At 39.0% G+C, this 14181-nt stretch overlaps 1 protein-coding gene across 1 annotated transcript; it reads right to left on the reverse strand.

Annotated features, from left to right (window-relative positions):
- Positions 1-322: 322 nt before the first annotated feature.
- On the reverse strand, positions 323-12144 carry LOC139935958 (transmembrane protein 184C-like). The gene is made up of 8 exons (XM_071930623.1): positions 11635-12144; positions 10531-10567; positions 9579-9781; positions 5847-5918; positions 3916-4009; positions 2918-3133; positions 2229-2403; positions 323-1151 (listed from the first exon to the last, which is right to left on the reverse strand). Exons 1-8 carry the CDS (start codon positions 11958-11960, stop codon positions 340-342), a joined length of 1935 nt encoding a protein of 644 aa, XP_071786724.1. The 5' UTR covers positions 11961-12144; the 3' UTR covers positions 323-339.
- Between the last annotated feature and the right edge of the window lie 2037 nt (positions 12145-14181).

Here is a 14181-nt window from a genome sequence, read left to right on the forward strand (position 1 = left end):
TCGTCTAGCTATAATACCAGTAAACCAACCATATGGTATTCAGATAGTAAAGGTTGGTTCAGAGTCTTGTAATGAATCCCCAGATTGGTCGAGAATTCTTGGATTGACCTTGAATGTTTAACAGGTAAAGTGCGCCCTACAAATGCTTATAGTTATTACTTTTGATACAGCTTGAGGGCATTTTTCTTGGTATCAAAAGCAGCCTTGCACGTTGTATTACATCTACATGCTGATTGTACAATGTCTCTGATACAAACCTCTTATAATTTGTGAATAAACTTACATTTTTTAGGTTTATTACATGTGCATATTTTTTAGTTTACACCAAAAGTGTCAAATTCATTCTTTTTTCTCTCCTGTGTTCTTTCTCTCTCTCTTTGGCGGGAGGTCTTCGTCATTACTCATAACATACCAATCCATGTCATCAAAGGTCATCCCGGCATAGCTGACCTTTTTTGTCCGTCTCTGTGGAACTGGCAGCGATGCTGTGCGAGATTCGGCACTTATCGATCGATAACGAATATCGTTATCGCTATCGTCGTCATCGCTTGAAATGTCATTAACGTCCAGTGCCATGTCAGCGTCGCTGGATTGATGGGGTCTGCTCCCGGGTATGGCAAGATGCCTGGTATCCGGTGTGTCAATTTGGTCCCCATCTGATTTATTGGTGACATCTTCACCATTTGTGGAGACGTCATCGTCATCATCAAATGACATTTTCAGTCCTGTGCAGCTGATTTTCTTCTGTCTCTTTAAAACCTGGAGAGATTTGACTTGAGCAGTTTCAAGTTGGTCCTCGACAGAGGGACGTCTTGGATTATCATTGATATCGCTGTCATCTGTTGTAAAGTCGCCGTCCATGAAATCATCAGTGTCATTGTCACTTGTACCCTCGCTTGATTTCTTCACTTGTAGATGAGAATCGCTCTGACTTTCCATGCCGTTTTCTTGATTTCTGTTGATGTCCGAATTCTCTTGATGGTTCAAAATGATGTCGGGGAGAGAGGTGAACGGATGGCCCTGTGTCCTCCTCGGAGAACCCACTGCTTCTGTCGGAGATTGAGATGCTAACGATGGAGGAACACCATCCACTGCTGGAGGCTGCTCCATTCGAACAAGATCCGTGTTTTGTTGACTCGCAGAGGAATGGCCTGTTGAAGGAGAAATCAAAGAGATTTTAAGAAATAAGGTAAAAAAACCTCAATCTGTTGAAAATCCCTAAATGCCTAAGTGGCTAATATAATTCGTTTTTATGCTTACACAATGTGTACTAATTAATTAGCTGCATACTCAGTACTTTCCAGAGTTCTGTGAAAATAAAATCCACCGGCAAATCACTCGGGTGGGATTCAGACCCACGACCTTTGCATTGCTAGAGCAGATGTCTTTGTCTTACCAATAGACCACCGAGCTATGCCCATTGGCTAAAGGCAGTTCATCCTATGCGTAAGCAGAGGATACCGCGATTGCTTATAACTATCAAAGAGGCATTGGTGACTTTTCACTTAAAATGCTAGTGATCATCAATATTATTTATAGCTTGTCACCAGCCTGAGGTTTATTATGCAATTACCCTGTGTGTTGTATTGGGAATCTAATGATATAAATATTCATGAGCAGGTGCTTCATTTGCATACACCAACCTGTTGGTCTGACTTGCTCCATGATGTTATGTTTCACATCGGACATTGTTCATTATTATTGATGGACTGACAACTAAAAGTGGGAGAAGCCTATGTGATATATTTAATGTTCATAAGGAACTTCTTAATTTGCAATGCCCATCTTGGATTTCACATCGAATTGCTTCACTCACTTTTGGGTAATGTGTTAACTAAAAGTGGGAGGAGCTTTTATACTGAATATTCAAAACAAGTAACTTTCTAAATTTGCATACACCTAATCTTTTCCTTCAACATGCTCCATGGTAATGAGTTTTTCATTGGAGATGGTCCACATTATACTAATAGGGGATTGCTGCGTTAATGTACTCGTAATTTAAAAAGTGGGAGGAGCCTATGTATTGAATATTCACAAGTTACTCTCTTAATTTGCATACACCTAACCTTTTCTTTTAACATGCTCCATGATAATGAGTTTTTCATTGGAGATGGTCCACATTATACTAATAGGGGATTACTGCGTTAATGTACTCATAATTTAAAAAGTGGGAGGAGCCTATGTATTGAATATTCACAAGTAACTTTCTTAATTTGCATACACTGTACCTTTTCCTCTGAGACGTTCCATGATGTTAGTTTTCACATCAGTCATGGTCATCATGTGCTTAACAGATTGTGCGATGCTCATCTTTTGTTCATTCTCCATATTGTAACGTTGATAGTCAAAGGAGTAGGAGAAGAGGATTGCACATGCCACCATCTCAAGGCAAATCAGAAAGTCCTGAAAAAAATTACAATGAAATGATCGTTTATGTTTTTGCCCAAACTTAAGATAATGTCATTGCCATATCTTGTAGAAACAAATAAAAACACATTTGCATCAAGATACTAAGTATAGGTAATTAATTATAATTATTTAACCATTTTTCAAGAAAGGCAACATTGTAGATCAAGTGGAGACGCACGATTCTGAGACTTCTTCAAATAATTTTTGTTTGTTTTTCAAAGTGCCTAATATCTATACAGAGAATTTGTGTTAATAATTACACAAACTATAATCCCTGATTCTATTGAAAGTTTCCTGAAAAATAACCAATAATTCCATGTTCTGATTTCTTCAACTTGAAAATCTCCCTGATTGTGGAAACTTTTTATTACCCTTGTATACCGATGTGTGTAAGCACTGTATACTCAGTTCCTTCCCGCTTTCTTTGAAAACAAGTCACAGGAATATTTTTCAGATGGGATTCGAACCCAAGACCCTTGCAAAACGTTTTCACTAACAACTTATTCACCTGCAGCATTGTAGCGAATGCAAACTCATCCTCGAAACCCCACGCTGGTTTGGGCTTCATGACGCCTGTCTGAGCCAGGATATTCAGGAGGGTACTCTGAAAGTTTGTGACGAATATCACAAGTTGAATTCCCACAAACTGAGAGGTGGACCTGGGTAGCATTTTCAGCTCATCGAGGGTTGCTTTACGGAGAAGGTTTATACAGAAGATGGCCCACTTAGGGACAGTAAAAACAAGAGAGAAAGTGTGGGTAAATAGGGGAAGATTTTGAGATTATAGTATAGAGTATTGTGGAGTATAGAAAATGAATAACTTGTACGAATCAAGCTGATCATCAAATCAAGCTGTGTGGTGTGTCGTTGGCTGAGAGTTTTAGGTTACCAAAACTAAACCTGATAAGTGTTGTTTGAAGCTTTGCATGGTGTGTAGAAATAGGGGGAAAAAAGTAGGGCCTAGTTTTGCGGGTACAACCATGTGTAAATTTGTAGTGTTTGAGGTTGGCTCTGAGAAGAGCTGGTTTGGTCTCGACGTTTCGAACAGTATACTCTGCTCGTCGTCGTCATCTGATGATCAGAGTGTTGGTTCAAATCCTGGTCATGACGCTATGCCCGTGAGCAAGGCACTTAAACATAATTGCTTTGTAAAAAGTTGGGATGAGAATGCGGTTATAATAACCGCGCATACATCATTTAATGGTCCTCCTCTATAATCAAACTCTTATGATATGCCGTAAACAATCTTGTTGTGTTGTGAAACGCTTGTAAAAGAACCCAGTGCACTTATCGAAATGTGGAGTTCGCCCCGGTGTTCCTGGCAGTGGCTGGATTGACAGCATATTGCGCCACAGCACCTAACAAACCATTACATTATGCTAAGAACTTTGTACCACTCACCTTGCAGTTAATACTTGGCGCTTTGATTCCTTCGGAAAAAGGTGCGTACATTATTAGCTTACCAAATAAATTTACAAATTTAAACCTTAAACCCCTGGTACTTACGATTTGTGAAATCGATACTATGACGGTCACCCAGAGGTAGGCATATTTTGCAGAGAAATTCCCTTCGTTGTAATTTCCTGTAAGATGTGTGATTCTGCAGAAAAGAAATCAATCAATCAATCAATCGTTAAATTTATAAGGCGCTAAATCCAACGGTCGTTGCTCATAGCGCCGTACAGTAGGCTTTTGAAAAAAGATGAGATTTAAGCAAAGTTTTGAAATTGGCTAATGAAGAAGATTGCCTGATGTTCTGAGGAAGATGATTCCACATCCATGGTGATGCGATAGAAAAGGCACGACCCCCCCCCCCCCCCCCCAACTGTGTTTAGTTTTTTGAATGTGAAAGAGTGAAGTGTCGGAACAGGAACGCAGATTTCTGACAGGTTCTTTGATTGACAATAAGTCAGTGAGATATGAAGGGGCTGAGGCACTGAGGCAGCGGAACACAAGTAGGAGAATCTTAAATCGGGAGCGTAACTCAACTGGTAGCCAGTGAAGACGCTTCACGATTGGTGTCACATGATCACATTTCTTGGCACATACTAAGAACTGCCCAACCAAAAAAGGTACAAGAAAGACAAATAATACTAGAACGAAATTGGAACCTGTGACGTCCAGATTTCTGTGCTGATGCTCTACCAAAATTAATGAGCTTTCTAACTATCTATGGAGGCTGTTCCCCACTCAAAATTAAGTTGTTGTAACTAGTCAGTTTTGGTGAGGTTTTATTATCAGATACAATTTAGAAGACTTGAGGTTTGGATTTGGAACAAAATATACTTATTACAGTGGTATAATTTAACACAAAGTAGGAATGGTAATTTGCAATGAAGATTGGTTTAAATCATGGAATGTGAACAACATAGAAACGGTTGAGTTTATCGTGATGTAAGTTTTGACACAACATGGAGCACAAGGATGCTCGGACTACCTCTATAAGGAGAGATAGACATGCTACTCATCAATAAGACCACAGCTGGACCAAGAGACTAAACAGAATGGCAACCTAGAAATGGAAACAGAAGAAGAGGAAGACGGAGAAGAAGATGGATAGATGAAATCCATATGGACAGGAGATGGGCAAGAGATGGGTAGGACACCAAGAAGACATGACAACAGGTGGGTCAAGGGACTAAACAGTATGGCAACCTAGAAATGGAAACAGAAGTAGAGGAAGACAGAGAAGAAGATGGAGAGATGAAATCCAGATGGACTGGAGATGGTCAGGACACTAAGAAGACATGGCAACAGGTGGGTCGAGGGACTAAACAGAATGGCAACCTAGAAACGGAAACAGAAGAAGAGGAAGACAGAGAAGAAGATAGAAAGATGAAATCCAGATGGACAGGAAATGGGCAAGAGATTGGTAGGACACCAAGAAGACATGGCAACAGGTGGGTCGAGGGACTAAACAGAATGACAACCTAGAAAATGAAACAAAAGAAGAGGAAGACAGAGAAGAGATGGAGAGATGAAATCCAGATGGACAGGAGATGGGCAAGAGATGGGCAGGACACTAAGAAGACATGGCAACAGGTGGGTCGAGGGACATAACAGAATGACAACTTAGAAATGGAAACAGAAGAAGAGGAAGACAAAGAAGAAGATGGATAGATGAAATCCAGGTGGACAGGAGATGGGCAAGAGATGGGTAGGACACCAAGAAGACATAACAACAGGTGGACCAAGAGACTAAACAGAATGGCAACCTAGAAATGGAAACAGAAGAAGAGAAAGACAGAGAAGAAAATGAAGAGACGGCATCCAAACATCTACAAATATGACAACTTGGACTAGAATGGCAAAAAGAAGGGAAAAAAAATGGAGGTTGCATGAGGAGGGCTTCATTTATAACAATACTAAAAACTAGCCTGATGGTGAAGTTTTGACTCTGCGAGTTATAAAGTAAATATCACTTTACATATACTTACATTGAAACTATGGTAACAACGATTCGGATAACAGTGTAGTTCAGCACGCCTGCTTTACACCTTCGGATAATTCTAGCAGAACAAGAATTGAAAAAAAACAAACAAGAAAACAACATTAACAATAGTGTTGATATATCTAGGGGAAAATCTGCAATGTTGTCACAGTTTTTTTTTTTCATATTATTTTTGTTGAGATAGTAGAGACGGTGAGATGATTGTTTGTAAACTTTATAATTTTGTTCTTCATGTGTCAATAATGCACTGTAACAAAGTCCAACATGTTAAATTTCATTACATTTTGTGACATTTTGAGTTATTACATTTGCTATTAAAATGTGAAGATTCTGGCAAAAAGCTGATAAGGTTATATTACAGGAGATTTGAAACTAGCTTTACAATCGGCGCGATTCAATAGCTATGGCAGGTCATTTGCCGCATTGATATCTTTGTCAGTAAAATAGAAGAAGCTATACATGGGTATGGTCACTCGAGCATCCATAAACTTCGCAAATTATACCAAAACCGATATTTTCCCGCCAAAATAATATTTTTTTTGACACCGGTAAGCCACATTAAAACGTTTGGATTACACAGACCCTGAAATAAATGGTCCTATTGGCCGAGAGGTGTAGTGAACATTTTTAAAGGTTAATGACCGGACGTTTGGAAAAAAATAAACCGGTGTCGCATGCAAATGTCCTCTATGCAATACTATCCGGAGGACAGTATTGCATATGCGATAATGTCCGCCCGGACGCTGCTGCATAATGCAATCGTGTCCGCTCGGACACATTTGCATATGCAATTGTGTGCGCCCCCGTGCAAAACCGTCCTCGCAGTAAATTAAACGTCCTTGGTCGACGGAACACATTCGCCATTTTTTTTACAAGCTAAGTGCATATCATGAATGCATGATAGGGAAATGCTCGGCCGTTGGTATTCGCTGCAATCATAAAATACGTGAATGCGTAATATAGGTTCCCATGCACGCTTGCTTACGCACGCACATACAATGTACAGTCATGTACATGTCCACCGGACGGTTTTTGCATAGCCGCGGACACGATTGCGTATGCAATAGTGTCCGGCGCGGACAGTAATGCATGGCGGACACAATTGCATCTGACACCGGTGTATATAAAGGGTGTTGTTATTTGCATGGAGAATAACTCGACGGGCCCTGGGACTCGTCTCCCAAATTGGGGAGGTAGTGCTTTATGCTCTACCGGCTAGGCTTCGAATTGAAGATACCCAAGCCTATATTCGTATGGACTGTGACAGGGGTAACCCTGTTTCAGCCCTAGGAGTAGGTGGCAATGGCCTCTGGAAGAAAAAAATTGTAGTCCACACCTTGAAGTGGCCTTCGGCCTTGTGTGTCAGAAGACTTACATAAACAAAAATAAAAACATAAAAAATAAACTTGAGCAGATGACTAAAGTTCAAGATACAACGAATAGTTCCCTTTTTACTTCAGAAAAACTGTGAGCTGTCTATAAGTATTTTTCGGTTTTTAAAATATTTTATATTAAGCATTTTGCACTGTAAGTTCGGAGCACCCATTGACCTACATTTGTGATTTCTATTTGCTGCGCTTGACCGCTTATCTAAGCTGTGATCGTAAAAGCATTTGCGTGTGATGATGGCGGTGGAATAACCTATGAGGGGGGTAAAAAATGTTATCATTTTTATATCTGTGGATTATGAGGGTTACATTTGCTGGTACGGTCCAGGAATAATCACTATATTATCCAGACAATCCTTCTAAATGTAGATTCAAGTGGAACTGTGTTCAGCCGTGCCGCCCTTAGTTTTTCTTCTCATACCATGCACAATATATGGCGAGCAAGAACCTGAACTTGAACGTCCCGAACAATTGTTGTAAAAAATCTCATACGTGTAGTTACCATTTATCACGTCAGTACGTATACGTGCAGACGTCATAAGTGAGCATGAAATAAACCATAAACCCAAAGTGGTGACGTCACCTAGAAACGACACAATTTTCTGACGTTCACGTTCACGTTTTTGCTCGGGTATTACGTGTAGCTAAACTTCCCTAATTTTCCCTAACACACCCTTTCTCCTCCTGTGTAAATGAACCCTACAAATTCTCTAAATGAGGGACACGTTGCCTTGGATCGAGCCAGTTGGTCAATGAAAAGCGTTTGGAAACCATTTGTTATAAATGCATATGTTTAGAAAGATGTTTTAAAAGTAGAATATCCACACAAAATGGCTCAAAATTGCATGTTTTTCCTTTTACGAACTATAATACATACGGCACGCTATTTTATGGAGTATTTTTACTCCCGAAATAAGCCGACCGTGTTAATTGGTTCGCAAAGTAAAACAAAAACGTTGCAATTTCGAGGCATATTTGTGTGGATCATTGTATTCTTCTTTGGTATGATTTGTTTTATAACTAATAATTAAACAAATATATTTTTTATTTCTCCCTTCACGCAAACACTACGAAAATATAATTTGGTGAAGACGCAACAAAGTTTACAAAACAATTTAATTAATATTTTTTTTATCATATTGTACTTTCACATATTCTTTTGTAACTTTTCTAACATAATTTTTTTTAACAATTACAAAAAATAGTTATTTTAAAGGGAATGTACACGTTTGGTAATTGTCAAAGACCAGTCTTCTCACTTGGTGTATAAGCATCAAATAACAAGCCTGTGAAAATTTGAGCTCAATTGGTCATCGAAGTTGCGAGGAAATGATGAAAGAAAAAACACCATTGTTGGACAAATTTGTGTGCTTTCAGATAGGAATAAAAGACTTCTTGCTAGAAGTCTTTTATTATTTTAGTGAGAAATTACCTCTTTCTCAAAATCTATGTTACTTCAGAGGGAGCCGTTTCCCACAATGTTTTATACTATCAACAGCTCCCCAATTCTCTTTACCAAGTCAGTTTTTAAGTTAAAATTTGTTTTGAGTAATTACCAAACGTGTACCTTCCCTTTAAGTTTTAATCTTATTAGTTTTGTGTGGGTTTTATTTTCCTACTATCTTATTAGTGACAGTTTAGCGAGTATTGACATAGGGAGTTCCCAATTAACATTGTGGCTAAAAATAGCTCGCTTGATTACAGCGCCAACATGTTAATTCCGAGGTCATAGGCCTCAACCCAAAATGTTAAAAACTTTATTCAGGTATAAATGGTAAAAAAATTACCTCTTTCTCAAAATCTATGCTACTTCAGAGGGAGCCGTTTCCAACAATGTTTTATACTATCAAAAGCTCTCCAATGCTCTTTACCAAGTCAGTTTTTAAGTTAATGTTTGTTTTGAGTAATTACCAAACGTGTACCTTCCCTTTAAAGGATTTGGGTACCTTTTCAAAATGTCCATAGATTTACATTAAACTTACAGGGTTTGAAGATAATGATAGTGGAAAGCTTCCCTTCAAATTTTACTTACTTAGGTGCTGTAGTTTTTGAGAAATGAGTAAAACAATGTCATGGAAATTTTCGTCTCATGATACGAAAATTATTTTCATGACATTGTTTTCCTCATTTCCCGAAAACTACAGCACCTCAGCACGTAATATTTTCAGGGAAGCTTTCCACTATCATTATCTTCAAACTGTGTAAGTTTAGTGCAAATATGTGGACATTGTGTTTTTTGTCCTACAAAAGTAACATAGACTCTTTAATTTTCATGTTTTGCTTAATTTTGTTTAAACCTAAATAATATACGATTGCGTAGGCCTACTTACCGTTGGTTTGGGACTGCTCTGACGCAACAACATGGAGGAGGGGACTTAATTTGTGGTTTCATGACCAGTCGGTTTTCAAAGTTTGGCACCTCGTCAAAGAACGTCAGAAGGTAGTAGACAAAATTATACATGACGAATGCCTGGTATAGCTGACGTAATGTGTCTAAATATATCTCGACGTCCGGAAAACGAAGAGCAAACCACTGGGGAGAGAATGATAATACAATATAAGTTGGGTTTATTATGGTTATCAGGAAAGACGTTTCGTATTTTTTTTTTTTTTTTTTTTTTTGTGAACCAAACTTTGGTTTTGAGCGAGGAACTCTTTGTCATTTCATTTTAATGGAACTTGAGGGAGCTCTTCTCCTTTGTTAATTTTTGTGTGAATTTCATTCAAAATATCACTCATGTAAAAGGCAGTGGACACCATTGGTAATTACTTAAAATAATTGTTAGCATAGAGAGCTGATGATAGTGTAAAACATTGTGAGAAACGGCTCCCTCTGAAGTAACGTAGTTTTTGAGAAAGAAGTAATTTCTCACTCATATTTGAGTTCAGTTCGCGACCCGAGCTGAGGTCTCGAACTTGTGCGACAAGGGTGTTTTTTCCATTATTCTCTCGCAACTTCGAAGGGCAATTTAGCTCAAATTTTCACAGGTTTGTTATTCTGTGCATAATATGTTTGGATACACCAAGTGAGAAGACTGGTCTTTGACAATAACAAAAGCTGTCCTGTGAAGTACCTTTAAGAACGGCAGTAACCTGTTAGTAAGCTTTCAACGCTATTGATTACTCATTGACGCAGTGAGAACAATAAAAGTAGTTCATAAACTTCACTGACGTGTTGAAATTAGGAATGTGGAAGAATCCTTTCACGGGACTTTCAATACTGACTGAGAGTGATAAATGTTTTTTTAAATTGTTAGTTGTCATATTTGTATTATAACTTACACTGTTCATCTCGTAGATCGGAACCATGAATAAGATCCTGAAACATTAAAAGACATATAAATAATAAGCGTATTCCATTTTTTTTAAATTTAAGTTTAGCCAAGAAAAGCAAATCGTGTCTAAAGCTTCAATGTTGCACAGGTACGTTGTGTCTGCTGTTTCCAGGTGCCCCCCCCCCCCTTTGGTATCTGTCTCGAACATGAGATCACCGCCTCGCTCCTCCCCCGGAAAAAAACCAGGTTGCCACCCCCCTCTCCTCCCCTCGGAGGAGATGTCACGGTCTTCCCTCGAACTTTGTGGTCCCGACTACACTATTAGAAATCCAAATTTACTCGAAAGGTCTGCTCACCGTCTACACGCCTATACATTAAATAACCGTTCATCAAACAAAATAATTCCAACTATTGCTACCAAAACAGACGGTGAATGTAGTTTTCAATTTGTTGGACCTCATATTATGGAACAATCTGCCTTAAAACATCAAACGAGCTACCACCATCTCACATTTCAAGACTCTTTCTTCTCAAAACATTTCTGTTCAATTCATCGTATAATAATAATAAGTACTTTCCTTTTTTGTTCTTTAGAGCATGGCGTATATACTTTCTTCTTAAGGTTTTAGGCGCTCTATAACACAGTTGTCATTAGGTACTTCTTGTAGGACACAAAACACAATTTTCAAATATTTACATTCAGTTTACACTGTTTGAAGATAATGGTGGTAGAAAATATCACTTGCGTGGGTGCTGAAGCTTTTGAAAATGAGTATTAAACAAAATTCTGGCTCAGGGGACGAAGCACAGCGTATCTACCAGTACTGGTATTAATGTAAATCTGTGGAAACTATTTTTTAGTGTCATGCACATAGTACACAAACTCTTTAATCTTCAGTTAAAACTTCGTCACTAAAACTCAGCTGGGAGAGGCGTGTCTGGGGGGGGGCGTGTCTCCTGACTACAAAACATCCGTTTTAGTGACGATGCAGAGCAAAGTTGTCTTTGAATTTTGAACGAGGACTTTACCTGATTATGTGTTTCTGGGTCGAGTGAAGTATGCCTAGAAAAGTCTAAATAATTTTGAATGAGGATTTATTGTAGGCCCTACCTGATGATGTGTTTCTGAAGGCTGGGTCGAGTGTAGTAAACGATGTGATTGATAATACCCCAGATTGAGATCGGGATAGCAACAACCATCGCGAAGAATCCCACAGCACCCAGAGTCCTCTTGAAATTCTCCTCTTCGGCTCTTGAGACGTCTATAATGATGAGAGGTACTCCTAGAGCCACAAAGAGTCCGTAGATCACATAGACTAAGGGGCGGATCCAGCGTCTCCAGCTACCGAGGCACGACCGTGGATCGGTGCTATTCCCCGGCGGGGCTGTGCTCGTATCGCCCCGCTCAACTCTGTTCGCTTCTCGCGTGGGATCCATGGTTTTCAGGAGACTCTATTCACGATTGTCAAAAGAAACTCCCCACCGTCGATTCGGGAGGCGTGTGCATTTAAACTATAACAAAAAGCACTTGTGGATATGTTTTAAACACCTAATACCACACTCTGGCTGATGTTTTTTTATGGTGAGCTTTGATCCCTGAATGCCCAATTTGAGATCTAACATGTAGTGCACATTATTACAAAAAGTCAATGAGTTCAAAAGGCGCGTTCGTGATTATTTGAACAGATTGCTTTTAAGTGTGATTTTTGTGCGGGCAATTCTTCGTCGGGGTCAAAGTACAAACAAGCTTCTGTGAGTTTAGCGGAGATAGGTACAACTGTTTTTTTGATAAAGACAAGTCATCATTTTGATAAGAGTCATAACAACATGTGTTAGGGCACGGACCTCTGAGGATTCGATAAAAATGATATTTAGACTTGATTTCAAGTCTGATATTGCGGTTATTTCTCTGCATCAGCCACGCAGAATTCACCTGCAGATTTTGCTTTCACGCGCTCTATTATGTCTCGCAATCTCAGTGATCGTAGGCCAATGACGGAGGTTAACAAGGGGCGCTATTACAGGCAATAGTGTGTTAATTGGCTATCGGGTACAGACTAAAAGCTGCGGCCACAGACTTGGAACCAAGACTAGATGATATTGAAAGCCGACCAGTCGGTGTCAGGCATAGTAGGTGAATTCTGGATTGAAGGGCTGTTAAATAAATCAGATGTATAGATTTGACCTGTTTAACCTCAGTTGGTAGAACCGTTTGTGACGACTGGGGCTTCACTGATGGATGTGTGTAAAACAACGCATGGCATCTGCTGGTATATGCGGTATACACGGATGAGTGAATGCGAAGCTGGTTGAAACAAAACTGAGTTTTGGCGGTACAAAATATTAGTTTTTGGCAGTATTTTTTTCTATTTCATGAACAACAGCAAATTCTTTGACTTAAAGGGAAGGTACACGTTTGGTAATTGTCACTCACTTGGTGTATCCCACTATATGCATAAAATAACAAGCCTGTGAAAATTTGAGCTCAATCGGTCATCGGAGTTGCGAAAAAATGATGAAAGGATCAACACCCTTTGTGTGCTTTCAGATAGGAATAAAAGACTTCTATCTAGAATTCTTTTATTATTTTAGTGAAAAAATACCTCTTTCTCAAAAACTACGTTACTTCACCAGAGGGAGTCGTGTCGTTTCCCACAATGTTTTATACTATCAACAGCTCTCCAATGCTCGTTACCAAGTCAGTTTTTAAGTTAATATTTGTTTTGAGTAATTACCAAACGTGTACCTTGCCTTTAATAAAAAAAAAAAAAGACAGACGAGGACGCATCGTTGATAACCTTGTCCTGAACTGTTAATTTTCTGAATTAGGAACCCTTTCCAATTATTACTAGTCATTAGCGAAAATCATTGAGTGTGCTTACCCCCCCCCCCCCCCCAATTTGCGGCATGTCTTGACTGAGCGGATAAAAACACCGGGCTCGAGTATAGGTTCGAGTCCCTGCCGTGACTAATCGTGTAAGACTTTTTGACCATTATTGCTTTAGCTTCGTTTATTAAAGCCATTGGACACTTTCAGTAAACAGTATTGTCCAAGGACCACACTTCGTGTATCACAACTTCTGTATAAAATAACACACCTGTGAAAATTAAGACTCAATCGGTCATCGGAGTCGGGACAAAATAACGGGAAAACACATCCCTATTTCCGCACGTTTCGCCGTGTCATGACATGTGTTAATCCGCAATTCTCGATATCGAGAATTGATATTGTTTTAATGTTTTCTCAAAAAGTAAAGCACTTCATGAAATAATATTTCAAGAGAAGTCTTTCACCATTACCTTCTGTAAACCCTGTAAGTTATTTGTAAATCTGTGAACCTTTTTTGTTCTGTACCGAAAGGGTCCAACGGCTTTAAGCCGTAGTAACAAAAGAAAGTGTCGGCTGCTTATTGCGCCTCAACACTTTCTTGTTAACCTATATCCATGGTAATATGTAAAGGAATAGGCCATATACTTCAAATACGTATCTTCGCATATACTCAATTAAAGACACTGGACACTATTGGTAATTGTCAAAGACTAGCCTTCACAGTTGGTGTATCTCAACATATACATAATACAACAAACCTGTGAAAATTTGAGCGCAATCGGTCGTCGAAGCTGCAAGATAATAATGAAAGAAAAAATAACTTCTTTC

Source organism: Asterias amurensis, chromosome 4 (genome assembly GCF_032118995.1).
Source record: "Asterias amurensis chromosome 4, ASM3211899v1".
NCBI lineage: Eukaryota > Metazoa > Echinodermata > Asteroidea > Forcipulatida > Asteriidae > Asterias > Asterias amurensis.

What these genes read in the sequence shown, in the direction of transcription:
- LOC139935958 (XM_071930623.1), bottom strand. Translation starts at nt 11,960, where the DNA reads ATGGATCCCACGCGAGAAGCGAACAGAGTTGAGCGGGGCGATACGAGC. An exon ending in CGATCTACGAGATGAACAGT is followed by an intron (nt 9,782 to 10,530) that starts GTAAGTTATAAT and finishes TTCTCTCCCCAG; the next exon opens with TGGTTTGCTCTTCGTTTTCC. An exon ending in GGAACGTCTCAGAGGAAAAG is followed by an intron (nt 1,152 to 2,228) that starts GTACAGTGTATG and finishes CTCCTTCAACAG; the next exon opens with GCCATTCCTCTGCGAGTCAA.